The following is a 19,651-nucleotide window of genomic DNA, read 5'->3' as shown; positions in this document are numbered from 1 at the left end:
GCTGAAACATTTTTACCTCGACTGGCAAACTACTTTCTTTGTTCTTTAATACAAACTTGTTAAAAAAATGTGTCTTTTCTTTGTGTTTTATTTGGCATATAGGCTTACTTGGCTCAACAAGTGACACATCATAACATATGCATTCATCAGAGGGCCCCGTGATGAAGCTCCGCCCCCACCGTACTGAGAGTCTAGCTCCGCCCCTGCAGGGTTGGTTATGCCCTGACACAACACATAACAATAACAGAACAAGTTATAACTGCACAATTTACCCAAAATAGTTTATTGGTCCGGTGAGGCACAGTGCATTCTGGTAGTTGTAGGTTTTCTACCTTCTGATTGAAAGAGAATACCAAAGATTCTTTTCTCTGTTTCATCTGGTCATGTTGCACCAGTTTTAACCCTTGTGTTGTCTTCCCATCAACCATGAAGTTGTTGTCTTTCCAGGTCAAAATCGAAAATTAACTTTTTTTGGCGCTTTATCTGACGTTTTTGTCCGTTTTTTGGATGCTTTTAATGAATTTTGAGACGTTTTTCTCAACGCTTCTTTAAATTCATGGTCAATCAACCTAATTTCTATGACATTTTAGCATTTTAGTTAAAAAAAGCAGAAATTATAAATGATTTTGAGTTAAGATCAGAGGATGTTGAGGTTGATGAATACACAACATGGCCGCTGTTAAAACATCTGGTATGAAACATCTGAAAGAATACGAGTTGTGCATGAAGGAATCTCCAGACAGCAGCCAGAATGCAGCAACTTCAGGTACGGCAAAGGAAAGACAGTCCCTGTTTACTTCATTCATGTGTTTACTGGGTTCAATCACTGAGGATGGGAGGAGTCAGCACAATCTCAACCAGGGGATTCAGGATTCAGCCTGAACCCCAAAAATCTGGATTCAGTGCATCCTTAATTAAAAATGTTTGTGCTATTCGTCTGCAGAAACCGCCCAGTTTTACAAAAATACCTTCTTTCAAGTATTACAAAACTTATTTAAGACGCACAAGATGAGTTGAGACACTTTCTAATGAAAAGTTACATAAATACTTCTTGGGAAAGAAAAGGAGGAACTGAGATAATAACCACAAAGACATGTAATGCTCCGTCTCAGCTCTACAGTCAGTCAGTGTCTTTCTCATCACTGCTGCAGGTTCAACATTAGAACAATTCAAACATTAAATCAACTCGTTAAAAAAGTAAGGATGGCAGTTTGGGACAGAAAGATTTCCTGTTGCTTCACGTTACTGCTCGCTGGTAAGACATGGACTTTATTTATGTTACGTTAATATCTTTAATGATGATTTTGACAGTTTCACATCAAACTTATGAAATCTACAAAAGCTCTGAATCTGTCTACAGAGACCGTGTTTTTTTACAGTGTGTTCAGGGGACAGACAGCTAGCAGATAGTGAGGAGATGTTTTTTACAGTGTGTTCAGGGGACAGACAGCTAGCAGATAGTGAGGAGATGTTTTTTACAGTGTGTTCAGGGGACAGGCAGCTAGCAGATGGTGAGGAGATGTTTGCTCACACGCAGAGCACCTTTAAATTGAAGACATCCTTAATACCATTTAGAATGAAATGAAATACCAACTTCATAGCCATACTAGCAATAGTATATGGGATATAGGGAATATCAGAAAAGATTTTAGGCTATAAAAATAATTATTTACCAAGTACTTGAAATTTCAACATTTAGTTCTTTTTCTACACTTTTCTCGACGTTTTTGTTGATTTTATTCAAATTTATATATATATATATATATATATATATATATATATATATATATATATATATATATATATATATATATATATATATATATAGTAATTGTTTGGTCTATACACACTAAAAACTCAACCCAACTCCTGGGTTAAAAGGGACCAAGTAATTTCTGGGTTATTTAAACCCAGAAAATTGGGTTACTCTTTTTGACCCAACTTCTGGGTTAAATACTTCACCCAAATGTTGGGTTAAAATAACCCAACGGTGTAGTTAATACAACCCAACTTCTGAGTTAAATACCTGACCCAAATGTTGGGTTAAAATAACCCAACTTCTGGGTCAAAAGAACAATCCCATTTTCAGGGTTGAAATAACCCAGAAAACAGTTGGTCTCTTTTTAACCCAGGAGTTGGGTCACAAATAACCTAACGAACTCCTCCAAAATGATATGGGAATAAAAGGGGATGACCCTGCCCAACAATTTATTGTACTAGTTTGCATTTGGCAAAAGACAGATGGATGTTGTTGTTTTTTTTAACAGCAACAAAATATGCAACTAAACCTCTGCATTCTCATCTGACGCCTTCATATATCCATGTTTAGAATGTTTAGAGGGTGTGTCACTTTATTTCTCCTACAAATACTGGTGATACTGTTTTATCATAATGTACACAACACAAGTGTGATTGTTCATATTATAAACTATGTTGACATGATAATGTCACAAACTACTACTACTACTATCATTTGAAGTCACTGATCCATTATCTTTATTGTGACTATTATCGCCACTGTGCATCAAATCCCCAACCAGCACCGTCAGACACCTCCTACCAAGAGCCTGGGTCTGTCCCGTCAGACACCTCCTACCAAGAGCCTGGCTCTGTCCCGTCAGACACCTACCAAGAGCCTGGGTCTGTCCCGTCAGACACCTCCTACCAAGAGCCTGGGTCTGTCCCGTCAGACACCTCCTACCAAGAGCCTGGGTCTGTCCCATTAGACACCTCCTACCAAGAGCCTGGGTCTGTCCCGTCAGACACCTCCTACCAAGAGCCTGGGTCTGTCCCGTCAGACACCTCCTACCAAGAGCCTGGGTCTGTCCCGTCAGACACCTACCAAGAGCCTGGGTCTGTCCCGTCAGACACCTCCTACCAAGAGCCTGGGTCTGTCCCGTCAGACACCTCCTACCAAGAGCCTGGGTCTGTCCCGTCAGACACCTCCTACCAAGAGTCTGGGTCTGTCCCGTCAGACACCACCTACCAAGAGCCTGGGTCTGTCCCGTCAGACACCACCTACCAAGAGCCTGGGTCTGTCCCGTCAGACACCTCCTACCAAGAGCCTGGGTCTGTCCCGTCAGACACCACCTACCAAGAGCCTGGGTATGTCCCGTCAGACACCACCTACCAAGAGCCTGGGTATGTCCCGTCAGACACCACCTACCAAGAGCCTGGGTCTGTCCCAGGTTTCTCCCTAAAAGGGAATTTTTCCTCGCCACTGTCACACTGCTTGCTCTTGGGGGAATTATTAGAATTGTTGGGGCTTTGTAAATTATAGAGTGTGGTCTAGAATTGAATTGAATTGAATAATATAATAACTCTATAAAATACACCCCTCCAACAAAAAGTACATTATATATATATATATATATATATATATATATATATATACATATACATATACATATACTCTACTTTTATATAAAAAAAAAAAAAAAAAAAAAAAAAAAAAAAAAAAAAAAAGAGAGAGAGAAAAAAAAAAAAAAAAAAAAAAAAAAAAAAAAAAAAAAAAAAAGAGAGAGAACCCTATGACCCAGAACATGGGTTACTCTTTGAAAAATAACACAGCAACCCAAACAACCCAATAATTGGGTCAAAATATTAGCCCCATAACCCAGAAAATGGTTGCTCTCTGAAAAAATAACCCATAATTTTAACCCAACACAAATAACCCAGAAACTGGGTTGAAGAAATAACCCAGGAGTTTTTAGTGTGTAAAATGTCAAATGTCTGAGTTTCTCAAAGGCCAAGGTGATGTCTTTAATGTCTGGTTTTCTGAAAATGTTATCAAATTGGGACTCATCCGCGATAACCAGCCCTATTTTGATTAGTTTTCACATCAAAGTTCCTTTATTCCTAATCTCACTGTGTTGTTGTTCCAGGAGCTCTGGGTCAAAGAGTGAACTATCCAGATCCTGTTTGTGGTGTGAAAGGATCGACCGTCACCCTCCCCTGCTCCTTCACACCACGGGAGTCTGTCGATGATGATCCAGGAGTTTTGATCGAGGTCGTCAGAGTCGCCTGGTGCACCGATGACTTCTGTCAGCTTACCGCTAAATCTGTGTACGACAGCGAATCACAGAACAACGACCCTCGTTACAGATACCTGGGAGACAAGAAGGGAGACTGCACTTTACAGATCTCAGATTTACAGGAGGAAGACGACACAACTTTACGCTTCAGAGTGGTAGCTAATGATCCCAGAGCAACTTTTACTGGCCGATCAGGAGTGAGAGTCACAGTCGTAGGTAAGAGCATCCTATGATAATGTTATCGAAACACAACAATGGCAATAATATACATAACGTATCATTTTATCATACTTGGCACGGAGTTAAGCTGTCTTTTTTCAGTTACTAACTAGCTAGAGCCCTCTGGGGTCGAAAAAATAAATAAATAATAAAAACATTTTTCTGTTGGAACGAATTCCGAATCGTATTATAGAAGATTATTGACAGCTCTAATAGACAGACAGAAAGAAAGCGTGAAAAAGATTTTTAAAATGACATTTTTTTAAGATTTAATTAAAGGGGATCTTTCATATAGCATTTTCAGGATTATACTTGCATTTTGTGTTTGTACTACAACATGTTTACATGCATTCATGTTAAAAAAAAAACCACTATTATTCTCATACTGCCAATGGCTGCTGAACCCTCTCAGTGAGACGCTCTGTAGGAGCACCTGTCCCTTTAAGCCCTCCTCCCGAAAAAGCCCAGTCTGCTGTGATTGGCCAGCGCACTTCCTGGAATCTCCGGAGCCTGTTTCACTGCAACGGAGTATATAGCAGAACTTTGTACTGTGAAAAAATCTCCAATAAAGGCTTCTAGACCAAATACTACACAACCAGACATGTCCCAGCAGTAAAGTCCCCAGAATTTGGCGAGAATTCAAATCATCCATAATCCATTTCATTTTTATGTAGAGCCCGACCGATAAAGGATTTCGATACAAATATTTGGTGATTTAAAAATCCGATATTCTGATATATCGGCTGATATATATTTAAAAAAAATATTTTTTTTATTTATGAGTCCTCACTAAAATAATATGATAATGGAGTTTAAAAATAAACTTTTATTGTCACAACAGAACATCAAAATATATTAAAGTTCTGATAAATAAAATGTATATGTGTGTGTGTCTGTGTGTCTGTCTGTCTGTCTGTCTGTCTGTCTGTCTGTCTGTCTGTGTGTGTGTGTGTTGTAGAGCGCCCTCTGGTGGACAAACTATACAATGCCAACACTCAGAACATGGTTGAAGGGGGTTTCGTCCATTTTTATTTTATTTTTTAAATATTAATTTATCGGCCGTTATAAATGCCGATACCGACAGTTTGGAAAATGCCTAATATCAGCCGATAATATCAGCCCGCCAATATATGGGTCGGGCTCTATTTTTATGTTGCAAACAGCTAGTCGAAATGGCAGAGTTTAAGACGGAGCCTCAACGACCGCCCGAAAGCACAAAGTTATATGGTGGAGAGAGATAGAGAAAGACTGAAGAGAGAGAGCGTTATATGGTGGAGAGAGATAGAGAGAGACTGAAGAGAGAGAGCGTTATATGGTGGAGAGAGATAGAGAGAGACTGAAGAGAGGGAGCGTTATATGGTGGAGAGAGATAGAGAAAGACTGAAGAGAGGGAGCGCCCAGCGCTAGAACAAAGCCGTGAATCAGAGAAATAAAACGTGTTTTCGCCGATTCATCTCTAGAAGTGTGATTGTAGCAAGTATCTCACTATAACTAACGTTATACACATTCATATATACATGAAACAAATGATATATCCAGCTACCAAAAAAGTCTTTAAGTCAGAAGTTAGGATGGAAGTGCAAAGAGTGGTTGCTATGGAGATGATACACCGTCTTGTCTCGTCTCATTGGTGGGAACTGGCGGCTTGGCAGTCAACCAAATTGTCAAAAAAATAACGTGGATGGTTCCATACAACGCTCTTCACAAGTTAAACAAATGATCAGTTCACTACTTTCATTGAATTTGGGTGTTTTAGTCAATTTAATAGCATTTTGAAAAGATAATTGAAAAAAGAACGTTGAAGAAAGTGACAAAAGTGTCAAAAAAAGGGCCGTAAAAAATGCAATACGTGTCAAAAAGTTGGCAAAAACATTGGGCAAAAGCAAAATAAGTGTTGAAAAAGACGACCAAAACGACATTTTTAATTTTGACCTAGAAAAACAAAAAGTTGAATGGTCGAGTGGAAATAAGGGTAAAATTTTTTGGGAAAAGCGACAAAATGTTGGAAAAAGTGTCTAAAACAAAAAGGGACAAAGACATGTTATTGACAAATAGTGACTAAAAACGTCATAAAAAAACATTTGTAAAGAGCAACAAAAATGTAAATGGACTGTTTTTATATAGCACTTTTCTAGTCTTAACGACTACTCAAAGCGCTTTAACATAGTACAGGAACCATTCACACACTGCAGGTGCCCCCTGCTCATCAGATAAACATTCACATTTACACTCCGATGGCACAGCATCGGGGGTAACTCAGGGTTCAGTGTCTTGCCCAAGGACACTTCGGCATGGAACGGCAGGGTCAGGGATCGAACCACCAACCTTCCGATTGGCAGGCGACCTCTCTACCACTTAGCCAAATGTTGAGATAAATAACGTTTTTAAACGGTCAAAGGAAAGACAACATATTGCGCTGATGTGACCGAGCCCGACCCAAACCGGAACATCATTTCTAAATATCTGTCCAAACCAGGCCCGGCCCGTTGGTCCCATCGGGTCCCATCTGGCTCGGGTATCCATCCCCTACTGAGAGACTTTCACAGTTCACGTTGCTTACAAATATGCACTGAATGTAATAAACAATGTTTATAATGAATATTTATTGGACATATTTCCTTTAGATGGTGCTCAGATGGAGATAAGAAGCTCCAGAGATGACGGAGAGTTCAAAAGAGGAGAAGTCACACTGAGCTGTTCTGCTGGAAGCTGCACTATCCACCAACTGGAGGTCACCTGGTTCAGAGATGGCTCCGCCCTCTCAGAGTCTGGCCCCGCCCTCCATCTCAGCTATCTGACTGCAAAGGATTCTGGGAACTACACCTGTGGTTTGAAGAGGAACAACCGCTCCCTCTCCGCCCCGTACAGCCTGCACGCGGAGGCTGACGAGGCAGAAGCAGCAGAAGAGGAAGGTTTGTTTGATCAGTTTTCTTTGTTTGCTGGAAATAATTTTATTTAAACTTAAATGGAGTTGGGATGCGGAGAAATCTGCCCTCGTTGTTAACTGTCAAGTTTGCAGGAAGGGATGTAACGTAGCTTTTATGTGGAGTGAGCACTGTGCCGGACTCTGTTAAAAAAATTAGCTTTAAGGACCAAAAGCTTGTCACTGGGGTGGTGCCCTCAAAGGTACAGTGTTGTACCTTGAGTCAGAGGAGTAAATTCGTACCCTACTTGTTTGTACCTTCTAAAAGGGACAATATTGTACCCTTCAGGACCAATGATGTACCTTAAACAAAAGGTACAACAAAGTACCTCTGGAAAAGGTGAAATTTTGTCCCATTAAGGTACCGTGTTGTGGTTTTGGACATTTCTGTTGCCTGTTGTTATTTTGTAGGTTTCCTGTTTTGTATATTGTTCTCTGTTGTGTATATTTCTGTTCCTTATTCCCCTGTTCATTGTGTTTCTCTTTATCCTCTTTTAGCTGTGTCTTCTTGTTTGTATTGTGTATTCCAGTTTTGTTTCCTGTTTTATTGTGTAATTCTGGTTCTCTGTCTTGTCTCTTCTAGTTCTACTTCCTGTGTTTTCCCGCCTTGTCTGATTGTCCTGCCCCGCCCTGATGTGTTTCACCTGCTGTATCACCTGTCCCTCGTTTGTTGACTACCTCTTGTATTTAACCTCTGTGTTCCCCTTCCCTGCCTCTGTTTTGCCCGTCAGCTTGTGCATGTTATCGCCTGTTGCCATTGCTTTTGGTTTCTCTCTGTGTGACTTTGAGTTTTTGTCGTTTTTTGTTATATTAAAACATTTCTGTACTTTAAAGGGAACATTTGTTGAGTTTGTACCTCTTTTTCTGACTGTGCACATTGCTTGTAAAGAAGTAACGGCAGTAACAGGCAAACTAGCTTTAAAATGAGAACTGTTCAGTGCTGATGTAAAGCGTATCTGATATAAATATATCTGATTTTTAATGTCTAACAGTCCTTTCTGATCGGTTTCACAGGAACTAAAGTCTTTGACCCACTGCTGGCTGTTCGTCTGCTTCTCTTCACTCTGCACACTGTTCTCATCGTCATAGTAATGGCCATCATCATCAAAAGGTCACTTTCTAATCAGTCTGCTGAGTCATGTTCCTGTATTCATCAGTGAGACCCGAAAAACGTCCCTTTAGATTGTTTGTTCCAGCATCATTCTGACCTATATTGATGTTTTTAAAGATGTTTTTGTTACACACTCACTCACTCTCACACACACACACAGCTCCACCAGGTGCCCTATATTGATGTTTCTAGTGGGGGTGCCCTCTAGTGGCTGTAGTAGTTCTGACGGGAGCAGAGCAGGAAGTAAGGTGATGAAGTAGGAGACCTTGTTTACACCAAGAGGAAATGAAATATTTGCGTCATGCCATTCGCGTGACTTTGATCGCGGGATCATATTTCGATCATTTGTGTTTATTTGTGCTACTCGCAGTGTAGAGCAGTACACACAATGTTTCTTTCTGTCATCAATATGGACTGTGTGCATTTTTTATTTATATATATATATATATATATATATATATATATATATATATATATATATATATATATATATATATATATATATATATATATATATATATATATATATATTTCATAGTTAACCACGTGTTTAAAGGTCCCATGATATGGTGCTCTTTGGATGCTTTTATATAGACCTTAGTGGTCCCCTAATACTGTATCTGTAGTCTCTTTTATATAGACCTTAGTGGTCCCCTAATACTGTATCTGAAGTCTCTTTTATATAGGCCTTAGTGGTCCCCTAATACTGTATCTGAAGTCTCTTTTATATAGACCTTAGTGGTCCCCTAATACTGTATCTGAAGTCTCTTTTATATAGACCTTAGTGGTCCCCTAATACTGTATTGGAAGTCTCTTTTATATAGACCTTAGTGGTCCCCTGATACTGTATCTGAAGTCTCTTTCCCAAAATTCAGCCTTGGTGCAGAATTACAGCCACTAGAGCCAGTCCCACAATGAGCTTTCCTTAGGATGTGCCATTTCTGTGTCTGTAGATATTGAGGAGGAGAGAGGGGAGGCAAGGGAGGGTGGGGGTGTGGCCTTGACCAACTGCCACTTTGCTCGTTTGAAAGCCATGATGTCTCTCTGTTTGTCATGGGTGGGCCAAATTCTCTGGGTGGGCAAAGCAGAGAAAGGGGAGGTAACCTTGCTCCTTATGACCTCATAAGGAGAAGATTCCTGATTGGTCCATCTGAGCTTTCATTTTCTCAAAGGCAGAGCAGGATACCCAGGGCTCAGTTTACACCTATCACCATTTCTAGCCACTGGGGGACCATAGGCAGGCTGGGGGGGGAACGCACATTAATGTTAAAACAAATCATGCCATGGGACCTTTTAATGCTCCACACATCTGGAACAACCTCCCAGAAAACTCTCAGCTCTTTTAAATCAAGGCTGAAGAACTTTCTATTTGATGCTGCCTTCTTTAAATAATTGTTAATCTGTTATACTGCACTGTAACTTTTATTCTCGTATTTTATTTTTTTATTTATTTTGTAATCGTGTTTATCTGTCTTTACAGGACGTGCGTTCGCAAGAAAGCAAACATGACTGTGCAGGTAAGTCACTGAACATCCTGTTATTTTTAAACACTTTATATTTAACCTTCATATCTTTATGGAGGGTCACTGAGAGTTCAGCGCTGCCTTTCATCACTTCCTGTTACAACCTGCGGCTCTTATGAGTTAATAAAGTTTCTCAGAAACAGGAACATTTATGCGAAAGATGTAAACAGCAATGTCACAATTTCCTTTTATTACCGTTGTTACTTACTTACTTCAGCTCTTTTGAAACATGGAGAAATGAACTCTCCATCAACACCTCCTTGATAAGGGCAGATATTAGATTAAATATCTCAGAGGTTTTAGTAAAGTTCTCTTTATTTATAGCACATTATTAAAACAACAGAAGTTGACCCAAAGGGAAGAAAATTTGTTTCTCTCACTATCACTCTAGAGTCTGTACAGACTCTACCACACACACACGTGTACGTGATATGTGATATGCAGTATACCCACTTAAAAATGCCCAATGACACGTAACAACATACTTTGCTTTATAATTTTGATATATTTTAAATTATCATCTGTTTTTTTTTTTTTATTCACATAGGCTAAATAAAGGTATTTTAGGTGTGAATTGCTGCATAGAAGTGTCAAAATTTAGGACAAAGTCTTTGATGCTGAAAATATCGACCCCACCCAAACATATAGGCTACATAACATACAGTACAATATACCCACTACAATACATTAGACTACAGACAGACACACACCGGCCCTGCTATTCTCTTAAAGAGATCGACACGCACCGATGCACCAGTATAACTTGAGGCCTTGTGTTCAAAGAGCTGCTAAACCAGCAGGTGTCCCCGTGCTGCAGAGTTTTACACATGAAGGTGTGTGTGTGTGTGTGTGTGTGTGTGTCTGCTTTCTGTCCCCAGAGTCAGAACTAAACATGGAGAAGCAGCGTTCAGTTTTAATGCTCCACACATCTGGAACAACCTCCCAGAAAACTCTCAGCTCCACCGCAACTCTCGCTCACTTCTTTTAAATCAAGGCTGAAGAACTTTATATTTGATGCTGCCTTCTTTAAATAATTGTTAATTTGTTATACTGCAGTGTACATTTAATTCTCATATTTTATCTTTTTTTTCATTTATTTTGTAATCATGTTTAACTGCTCTTTAATGTTTAATGTAAAGCACTATGAATTGCCCTGTTGCTGAAAACCAAGCTGTCTCTGAGGATGAGAGACGCTCTATGTCAAACCATGTTCGACGTAAACTTCTACTCTTAAAGTGATCTAAAAGAAATCATTTCAGACATTTATTTACTATTATGATCATATATAACCCTAAATACTCTGAACTCATTTCAAGCACTGAAACAATTCGTACCACACACAGATACATGCGCACACCCACACACACATGCACACAGACACACACACGGATGCACAGACACACACACGCAGACACACACATGCACACAGAGAAGCACACACACAAATAAAGACAAACACAAACACACATCCACACACACACCGTTGGTTACAAATATATACAAACAGATTTCAGAGGCTGAATGGGCTGACTGCAGAATATATAATATAGTACAATGGTCTCCTATTAAACATGTTAATAGTGGGAATGCTGATTCAGCAGCATTCCCACTATTATTTGGTTCTTTATTTGTCTTATTCCGTACATTTTTTGGCTCTCTTCTGCATACTTTCAGCTATTAAAGTGGTGATAGAATGGTTCTATAGGGTATTTCACGCTGTTCCTTAAGGTCTCCTAATGGGGTATGTAACATTGGTTGGGCTGAAAATGTCTCTTTTGCTGTTTTTTTGGCCCTTATGCTACCCTGTTAAATGGGACTGGACTGAAACGAGAGCTTTTCTGCCTTATATGGTCTGCTCATGAATATTTAGATGAGCTAAATGCTGATTGGTTGAGCTTAGGACGCACACACACACACACACACACACACACGAACGTTTCCCCTCATCATAGTAGTATAATATAAATCTGACTTACCACCTGACCAACATAGATATCTGGTAACAGCACAAACTAGAACCATCCACGTCAGCCAGGCCCGAGGATCTGGAAGTCCTGGGGCCTATTGCACAAAAGTAGAATAAAGAAATCCAGGATAAATGAAAAAGCGCAGCTTGATTTAGTGTGATCCACTCATCGCGGCTCAATCGGTTGCACATTTGCCGAGCCAGGATAAGTAGGTGAAGCTATGTCAAGCCAAGAGTAGATAGCTGGTGTAATGGGAAAATTACATTTAAGCACAATTCCTTATATTTTTATGTTTAATTCGTACTTTACTGCTCTCACAAATGCTGAAAGAGTTTATCTCATTTCCCACATGCAGATTTATATTCTAAGTTTGTGAGACATCCAGTCTGGAACATTATGTGAGCCTGAACCGATAAAGGTACAAGGTCACCCTAAAACTATCTCTAGTTTTCTCATGCCAGTTTAGCTGTAACTGGGGGGATGACAGTCGTACAGGGAGGAGGAGGTGAGGTGTCTCCAAGATGTCTCTTGTATTCCTCTGATTGTCTTCATGTGTATCAGATTGCCTGTCAAAATTGTAGCGTCATAATAATCCAAGTGCGTATGTGCTGTCACTCTGAAGATGCATATAAGCCTGGTGTTCTTGTTCACTCATTTGAGAAACTGACTCCACACTGGGCTGCGGCCTTTTGTGAAATCATGTTGATCCTATTTGCAAATATATCTTTTTTAATAAAATACAAAAACCCAACTTGGTTTTAGTCTCAGTCTGTCTTATTTGTTTTCAATTTACTAAACTCTCAAACTCTACCCCCTGCTGCAAAGGAAACTTCCACGACACTGGGATAAGTGCACGTTCACGGATTTATAGACCACTTAAATAGACCACGGTATCGATCACAGATTTACTGATGCAGAAATGGAGAAGACGTGTGCAGCAGCAGCTTCTAATGGAAATTTAGGAGGAGGTGAAACATATAATATGCAAAAAGGGAAATACAGCTGTTATCAAACGGAAAAAAGCCCGACAGATAGCGGACCGACTGAATAAGTATGGATTTAAAAAAAATCTACTTAGTCACTCCACGTTTTAATTGCTTTAATATGCTTGTTTTATGTGTTGGTTTTATTGCTGTATCTGTTTTTATGCGCTAAATGTGCTGGTTTTAGTGTAAAGTGTATTTGAGTAGCCTGTAAAGCACTATATAAATTTTAAAAAAAACTTCTTGTTCCTGGGAAATTTATAAGGACTAGGCTTAATTTCAAAGCTTATTCATAATGCGAGAATGTTTTACAACCATATGCACAAATCTCCATAAGCTATGTCTAATTCTAAATATCTTTCTACAATTAATGTTCATACAGAACAAGCATGACTGGACAAAAACTAGAAAAAGAAGTGACTTCAATACACACTGTAAGCATATCTGTAAAACAATGTAGCCTGTTATTATTCATGTTTTTTTTCTCACTCCCAAGCTCCAAGATGACAAGTGACAGCACCAAAATAAAATGATTAAGAAGCTTTGTGGCGTTCCAACACATTCTCACTCCCATTTGGTAAAAAAGGACATTTGATCAGGTGCCATTGTCGTCGTTATTGATGCTAAAAGTCCGCTTTTAGAGTCCGCTGCACGGTGTGGGAGGATCCCCCCGCCTCCCTGCGTTGCACGGGCGGGGGCACATTTCACGGGGACAGCAGCGGAGGAAAAGCCCATTTCCTCCGTATCGTCATTTAAACAACTGCAGTAGTAGGATTTAAATCAAACTCGTGACAGCAATAGTGACGCATGTTAATAAAATGAAGCAGAACACATTCAGAAGACAATGGAATGACTGTTAAACACGTTTATAGCGTCAGCTGATTTAACACATCAGACTCCAGGATTAATCTTAGCCTGCCTGTTAGCCTGCTCTGGACCAGGCTAGCTGCAAAGAATAAATCGCCATGGTTACTTGGCTGGGTTTAATTCAACCTGCTTTTGTGCAACCAAGTCAAAGCTAAATTCATCCAGGATAACCTGAATATCCCGGCTTAATCCCTTATCCTAGTTTTGTGCAATACCCCTCTGGTCTCCAGACCGGATTTTCATAGTCACTTCCTGTGTTCCATACACCGCTCAACTACAGGAGGCGCCATAGCATTGTTCAAGCCAAAGCGGAAACAAAGGTGAAAGTCCTCAGTGCAGTCCTACAGACGGATTAGACTCGATATGAACAATCAGAAATCCTGAGATCTTGGTTTGCGACCGTACCTTCTGTCATGGTTTTGACGCAAAAAACCCCAGAAGGTCTTAGAGGTGTGAAAAGAAAGATAAAAAATTATAAAGGAGCTGCAGGGTTTTCTGAATCCAACGATGTCAGCCACGTTTCGATAGGATGACGGGAAGAGAGTGAAAACTCATTTTTAAGGCAAAAACTTACTTTCAAAGCGTTTTGTGGGCGTGGTTTAAGCGTTTTATGTTGTAACATTCGTTCTCAAGGTCAGAGAGACTCGGATTGAAGTTACAGTTGAACTATTGAGTCTTCTGCATCCAATGCTATTAGTCACGTGTCTGTAGGATGACAAGAAGTAGTTAGGAAATCACTTTTAAGGAGTTTGTGGGCATGGCTTAGGGCTTTTAATGTAACTTTCTTCCTGAAGGGCGCAGAAGTTTAAGATAAAGTTACAGTTGAACTATTGAATTTACTGCATCCAGCCGTGCCAGTCCCCTGTTTCTATGATGACCGGAAGTGGGCGAAAAGTCACTTCCTGGTTGTTTATTCTGCCATTTCTTCATGAAGAACAATTCTAGGAGTGTAGTTCCTGTTTTTTGGGGAAATCAACTTCTTCATGTATCTAACTGGTTATGTTTAGGCAAGAAAAACTAATGGTTAAGGTTAGTGTTATTGTCGGTCAGATGTAACAGGGTCCACAGTAGAGAGAGCAGAATGAGAGAGATGGTAGAATGAGGGAGACAGGGCTAAGGAGAGGAGCCTTGTCGGGCTAGAACTCCCCGCTGGATCGGGCTGTAGGCCCTGCCTCCCTCTACTCCCTTACTTTCGTGAAGGAAGAAAGGAGAGGAGAGTGAATTAATTAAGAGAGTAGAATGGGGGATAAAAGGACAGCATGTGTAGTCAGTTCCTCTCGGTCACGTCTCTCCATGTGTCTCCATCATTGCCCACGTGCGCGGTGAAGTCCCCCAGCAGAACTATGGAGTCCCCCACTGGAGCCCCATACAGGACTCCAGTCAAGGTCTCCAAGAAGGTTGTTTGTGCATATGACCAATCACAAGAAGGGCCCTATTTTTACGATCTAAGCGCATGGCGTGAAGCACATGGCGCAGGTGCATTTAGGGCGTGTACGAATCAACTTTTGCTACTTTAATGGCGCATGGTTCCAAAGGGTTGTACTTAGTGTCTTCATTAATCAGAGGTGTGTTTTGGGCCTAACATGCAATCAACCAATCAGAGATCACCTCTCATTTCCTTTAAAAGCCAGGCGCATTTGGACCTTGGAGCATTGCTGTTATGATGGAGGATTTGCACCGTAATATTTTTATTTGTAATCTTCGCGCGTGTGTGTGTGTGTGTGTGTGTGTGTGTGTGTGTGTGTGTGTGTGTGTGTGTGTGTGTGTGTGTGTGTGTGCTGCTGTGTGTCCCTGTGTGTGTAACAAGCATAGTGTGCGCGCGCTGTGCACGAGCCTAGGAGCATTTTACTAATGCTCTGTTAAAATAACAATGAAATGCTGCGTTACTGACTTTAGACCAGGTTTTTGTTGGTCAATGGACCGACCACTTCCCGCTGCCTCAAGATAGTAATACTCCCAGAATGCACCTGAACACACCTCCCTGTAAGCATGGTGGCCCAATGGTTAGCACTGTGGCCTCACAGCAAGAAGGTTCTGGGTTCAAATCCTTTCTGTGTGGAGTTTGCATGTTCTCCCCATGTTTGCGTGGGTTTCCTCCGGGTGCTCCGGTTTCCCCCACCATCAAAAACGTGTACTAGGTTCTCCAGTCAGTGACCTGGCTCAGATCTGGAGTTGGTCCCCGTGCGCTGTGATTGGCTGCCCACTGCTCCCTTGAGGGATGGGTTAAATGCAGAGAATGAATTTCACTACATGTATGTGTATGTGACAATAAAAGTACTGTAGGACCAGCATGCCCAGAATGCACCTGAACACACCTCCCTGTAAGATCAGCACACCCATGGGTCACAGATGGGTGATTGGGCGCAGGTGCATTTGCTTTTAAACGACAGGTGCTGGACGCTCTTAAAATATCAAAGACACTGCGTGAAAGTCCTGTGTTGTTTGACCCCTCTACCACCCCAACCAACTTCCATACGCAGATTTTCGGCATTTCATACTACTCGCTACCGGAGTCGTGATGTGATCACGAAAGATGGTTCCCGTTGAAATACATTAGATATTAAATAACGTGCTGGCCACCACGAACAAAACGAGATAAACGTGTCTGTGTATACGACTCAATAGATGAAATAACGTGACCATTTCACAAACTGCCGTGAGACTGTGTTGTATGCACCTGTGTTCAGAGTTCTTATCTCTGACACCTTTTACACACATTCTAGAATTGTGAGATTATTATACAGCAGTTTAAGAGTTTTATGACAGTTTAGTTTGATAACTTTCAGTTGATTTTAAACCAGTAAAAGGAAAATTTAAGAGACCTTGAGTAAGAGTCAGAGACGTATGGACACATCAACAAAACATGAGGAGCCAAGAAGTATTTTACAACTAGAAATGTCATGTTTTCTGATGTAGAGGATGTTTTAAAAAATGAGGAAACAAAGGCTGCACTCATCAGCAGCTTCTCTGTTATCTCTGCTCTGTGGATGAACATAAAGGCCACAACACAGTCTCAGCTGCAGCAGAAAGGACTGAGAGGCAGAAAAAGCTCGAGGGGAGTCGACTAAACATCCAGCAGAGAATCCAGGACAGAGAGAAAGATGTGAAGCTGCTTCAACAGCAGGCGGAGACTATCAATCTCTCTGCTGATAAAGCAGTGGAAGACAGCGAGAAGATCTTCACTGAGCTGATCCGTCTCCTGGAGAAAAGAAGCTCTGATGTGAAGCAGCAGGTCAGATCCCAGCAGAAAAGTGAAGTGAGTCGAGTCAAAGAGCTTCAGGAGGAGCTGGAGCAGGAGATCACTGAGCTGAAGAGGAAAGACGCTGAGCTGAAGAAGCTCTCACACACAGAGGATCACAACCAGTTTCTACACAACTATCCCTCACTGTCACCACTCAGCCAATCAGCATCCAGCATCCATATCCATCCTCTGAGCTGCTTTGAGGACGTGACAGCGGCCGTGTCAGAAGTCAGAGATAAACTACAGGACGTTCTGAGAGAGAAGTGGACAAACGTCTCACTGACAGGGACTGAAGTGGATGTTTTACTGCCACAACCAGAGCCCAAGACCAGAGCTGGATTCTTAAAATATTCACATGAAATCACTCTGGATCCAAACACAGCACACACAAAGCTGTTATTATCTGAGGGGAACAGGAAAGCAACAGTAATGAGCCAAACACAGTCTTATTCTAGTCACCCAGACAGATTCACTGGCTGGGAGCAGGTCCTGAGTAGAGAGAGTCTGACTGGACGTTGTTACTGGGAGGTGAAGAGGAATAGAGAAGTTTCTGTAGCAGTCGCATACAAGAATATCAGCAGAGGAGGGGGGTCAGATGAATGTGAATTTGGATACAATGACAAATCTTGGGCGTTATATTGTACCAACAACATTTATACATTTTGGTCCAACAATAACCAAACTCCCGTCTCAGGTCCTGAGTCCTCCAGAGTAGGAGTGTACCTGGATCTCAGTGCAGGTATTCTGTCCTTCTACAGCGTCTCTGAAACCATGACTCTCCTCCACAGAGTCCAGACCACATTCACTCAGCCGCTCTATGCTGGACTAGGGTTTTATGGAGATCTTTGTGGCCTTTTCTCAACTAATGGAGACTCTGCTGAGTTGTGTAAACTGAAATAGACAGAAGTCATTTAAGGGTTAAACTCTGTGTTTTAACTCTTCGACTTATTTAGTCTCCATGTTTGTTGCTGAGAGCTGATTGTTGTGACATTCTATTTTGTCAAAGTTTTTTTACACGTTTGTGTTGCTTTTTCTTATTTTTTTTGCTTCTATCAACATTTTGTTTGTCACTTTTTCCGACATTTATTTGCTTTTATCAGCGTTTTTGTAAATTTGTTTGACTTTTTTTTTGCTTGTATTGACATTTTAGAAGTGATTAGCTGTTTTTTGTTTGTTGAGAAAAACATTCAGGGAGCCCCAGAATCTCTCAATGTGCTCACTTGAGATCTGTTATTTTACCTTTGATTGTTGAAACAGGGACGATATGTTAAAAAAGATCTTTACCGAGATGATCTGTAGATATGAGTTGTTGTTTGTTATTCATATATTTCTCCACGTTTTGTATCTGCGGGACAGGAAGATGTCTGTTAAAAAGCGGTGTCTTGTAATCCCATGTGGGACGGGCCAAATGTTGGGCGTGACACAGAAATCAAATCAAACTAAAAGTGTATTTAGTTTCTCTTTCACTGCATGGCTCTGAAGAGAGAAAGCACCAGACCTCCTTTATCCTACACACTTTGTTCTCTTTGTGGACATTTGTAAAGAAATCTAGATTTACATTTATTTGTTTGGCCGACCAAATGTCATAATCATAATCAATAAGTCATTCTTCTCTTTTACATAGCTGAGATTCTGGTTCTGTGTGGATGAAGTGAATCTGTTCATGAAATCATTGAACAAGAGTCTTTGAACAGACTTTACTGATGGGATGTGTGAACAAACTGAAGCTTTACATGATGAATAAACTAACATGAACAAAGTATTATCTTCCTGTCTTCATTCCAGGGTCAGTTATGTGAAACTGATATGAGAGTATAACTGAGGCACTTTTCCTCCTGAAACACCACAAAGTACAGTGTTCATGTTTAGAGTCAGTCAGTCTCTGTCCTTTCAACTTTCCTCACTAAAACTGCTCCGTCACAGAGAAATGAGCAGAGTTTTCTATCACTTGTTCACAGCGTTTAAGTAGTGTGTGTTAGAGCGTTTCAATAGTGTATATTTGAGCGTTTAGTAGTGTGGATGAGAGCATTTTAATAGTGTATATAAGGGCGTTTAAGTTGTATGTTAAAAATGTCTTAATAGTATATGTATAGTGTTCTGGTTTCAGAATGATAAAGACAATTTAAGAACAATTAGATATTTTCATGGCAACTATCATGTTTTTGCCAAATGATGTTCAGTCATTCTATTATCTGAAATGTCTTGAAATGTAGTGCAAATAGCTCCGGTAAATGGGATAAGAATCTCCTTGGGAGAAATAGATTTAAAATGAGCCCCGGATGTTTACAACGTCTGGCTCCGCCCCTGGGACATGAAGTACTCTGTCAGCACTTTACACACACTTCTTATTAAACGTCCTTATGAGTTACTAAGTTTGAACATGTTTGTGAGGACGTCAGAAAGTGACAGCTCTGATTACGGAGCAGAACTCAGCGACTGTTTGACGAGTTGACGAATTAGATTTGACTAAATTGAGAGACGCCCGGCTCTCAAACCTTAAGAGTAAACTTACCGATGACTGTTCTTCTCTCTGCAGCCTGTGTGTTTCTATGTCTTCTCATAACGTACAGCCAAGGATGTATCACCATGCTTCACTCTGAATGACTTACTCATCCACTGAATAATGCCAGACACCCATCTTTCTGTGCAGAAAGTGAGAAGAAGGATAACAATTTATAATGTTTTACAGAAGCTTTAACCCTTGTGTTGTCTCCCAGTCAACCATGAAAAAACACTTCTGTTGTCCCTATGTCAATGTTTTAGTCAGGTTTTTTTTAAGTTTT

At 40.6% G+C, this 19,651-nt stretch overlaps 2 protein-coding genes across 3 annotated transcripts; both read left to right on the top strand.

Moving 5' to 3' along the window:
- The first annotated feature begins 1,125 nt into the window (after window positions 1–1,125).
- Window positions 1,126–10,809, top strand: LOC120563017. 2 transcript variants are annotated; one of them, XM_039807027.1, is made up of 6 exons: window positions 1,126–1,255; window positions 3,885–4,250; window positions 6,878–7,165; window positions 8,191–8,287; window positions 9,768–9,804; window positions 10,689–10,809. In XM_039807027.1, the coding sequence occupies exons 1-6, from the start codon at window positions 1,204–1,206 to the stop codon at window positions 10,698–10,700; spliced, it is 852 nt and encodes a 283-aa protein (XP_039662961.1). In that variant the 5' UTR covers window positions 1,126–1,203; the 3' UTR covers window positions 10,701–10,809. The 2 variants fall into 2 exon arrangements, with proteins under 2 accessions (XP_039662961.1, XP_039662962.1); XM_039807028.1 differs by lacking the exons at window positions 9,768–9,804; window positions 10,689–10,809 and having other exon boundaries at window positions 8,169–8,242.
- A 5,108-nt stretch (window positions 10,810–15,917) lies between these two features.
- LOC120562484 (tripartite motif-containing protein 16-like) lies at window positions 15,918–18,628 on the top strand. Its single transcript, XM_039806197.1, has 2 exons — window positions 15,918–15,980; window positions 16,587–18,628. The coding sequence occupies exons 1-2, from the start codon at window positions 15,918–15,920 to the stop codon at window positions 17,766–17,768; spliced, it is 1,245 nt and encodes a 414-aa protein (XP_039662131.1). The 3' UTR covers window positions 17,769–18,628.
- Window positions 18,629–19,651: the final 1,023 nt, after the last annotated feature.

Source organism: Perca fluviatilis, chromosome 7 (genome assembly GCF_010015445.1).
Source record: "Perca fluviatilis chromosome 7, GENO_Pfluv_1.0, whole genome shotgun sequence".
Taxonomy (NCBI): domain Eukaryota; kingdom Metazoa; phylum Chordata; class Actinopteri; order Perciformes; family Percidae; genus Perca; species Perca fluviatilis.
Note: the sequence above shows the minus strand (reverse complement) of the source record. Positions and strands in the feature narration are given on the sequence as shown.

What these genes read in the sequence shown, in the direction of transcription:
- LOC120562484 (XM_039806197.1), top strand. Translation starts at nt 15,918, where the DNA reads ATGCCCAGAATGCACCTGAACACACCTCCCTGTAAGATCAGCACACCC. An exon ending in CACCCATGGGTCACAGATGG is followed by an intron (nt 15,981 to 16,586) that starts GTGATTGGGCGC and finishes TGCACTCATCAG; the next exon opens with CAGCTTCTCTGTTATCTCTG.
- LOC120563017 (XM_039807027.1), top strand. Translation starts at nt 1,204, where the DNA reads ATGGCAGTTTGGGACAGAAAGATTTCCTGTTGCTTCACGTTACTGCTC. An exon ending in CTTCACGTTACTGCTCGCTG is followed by an intron (nt 1,256 to 3,884) that starts GTAAGACATGGA and finishes TTGTTGTTCCAG; the next exon opens with GAGCTCTGGGTCAAAGAGTG. An exon ending in AGAAGCAGCAGAAGAGGAAG is followed by an intron (nt 7,166 to 8,190) that starts GTTTGTTTGATC and finishes TCGGTTTCACAG; the next exon opens with GAACTAAAGTCTTTGACCCA.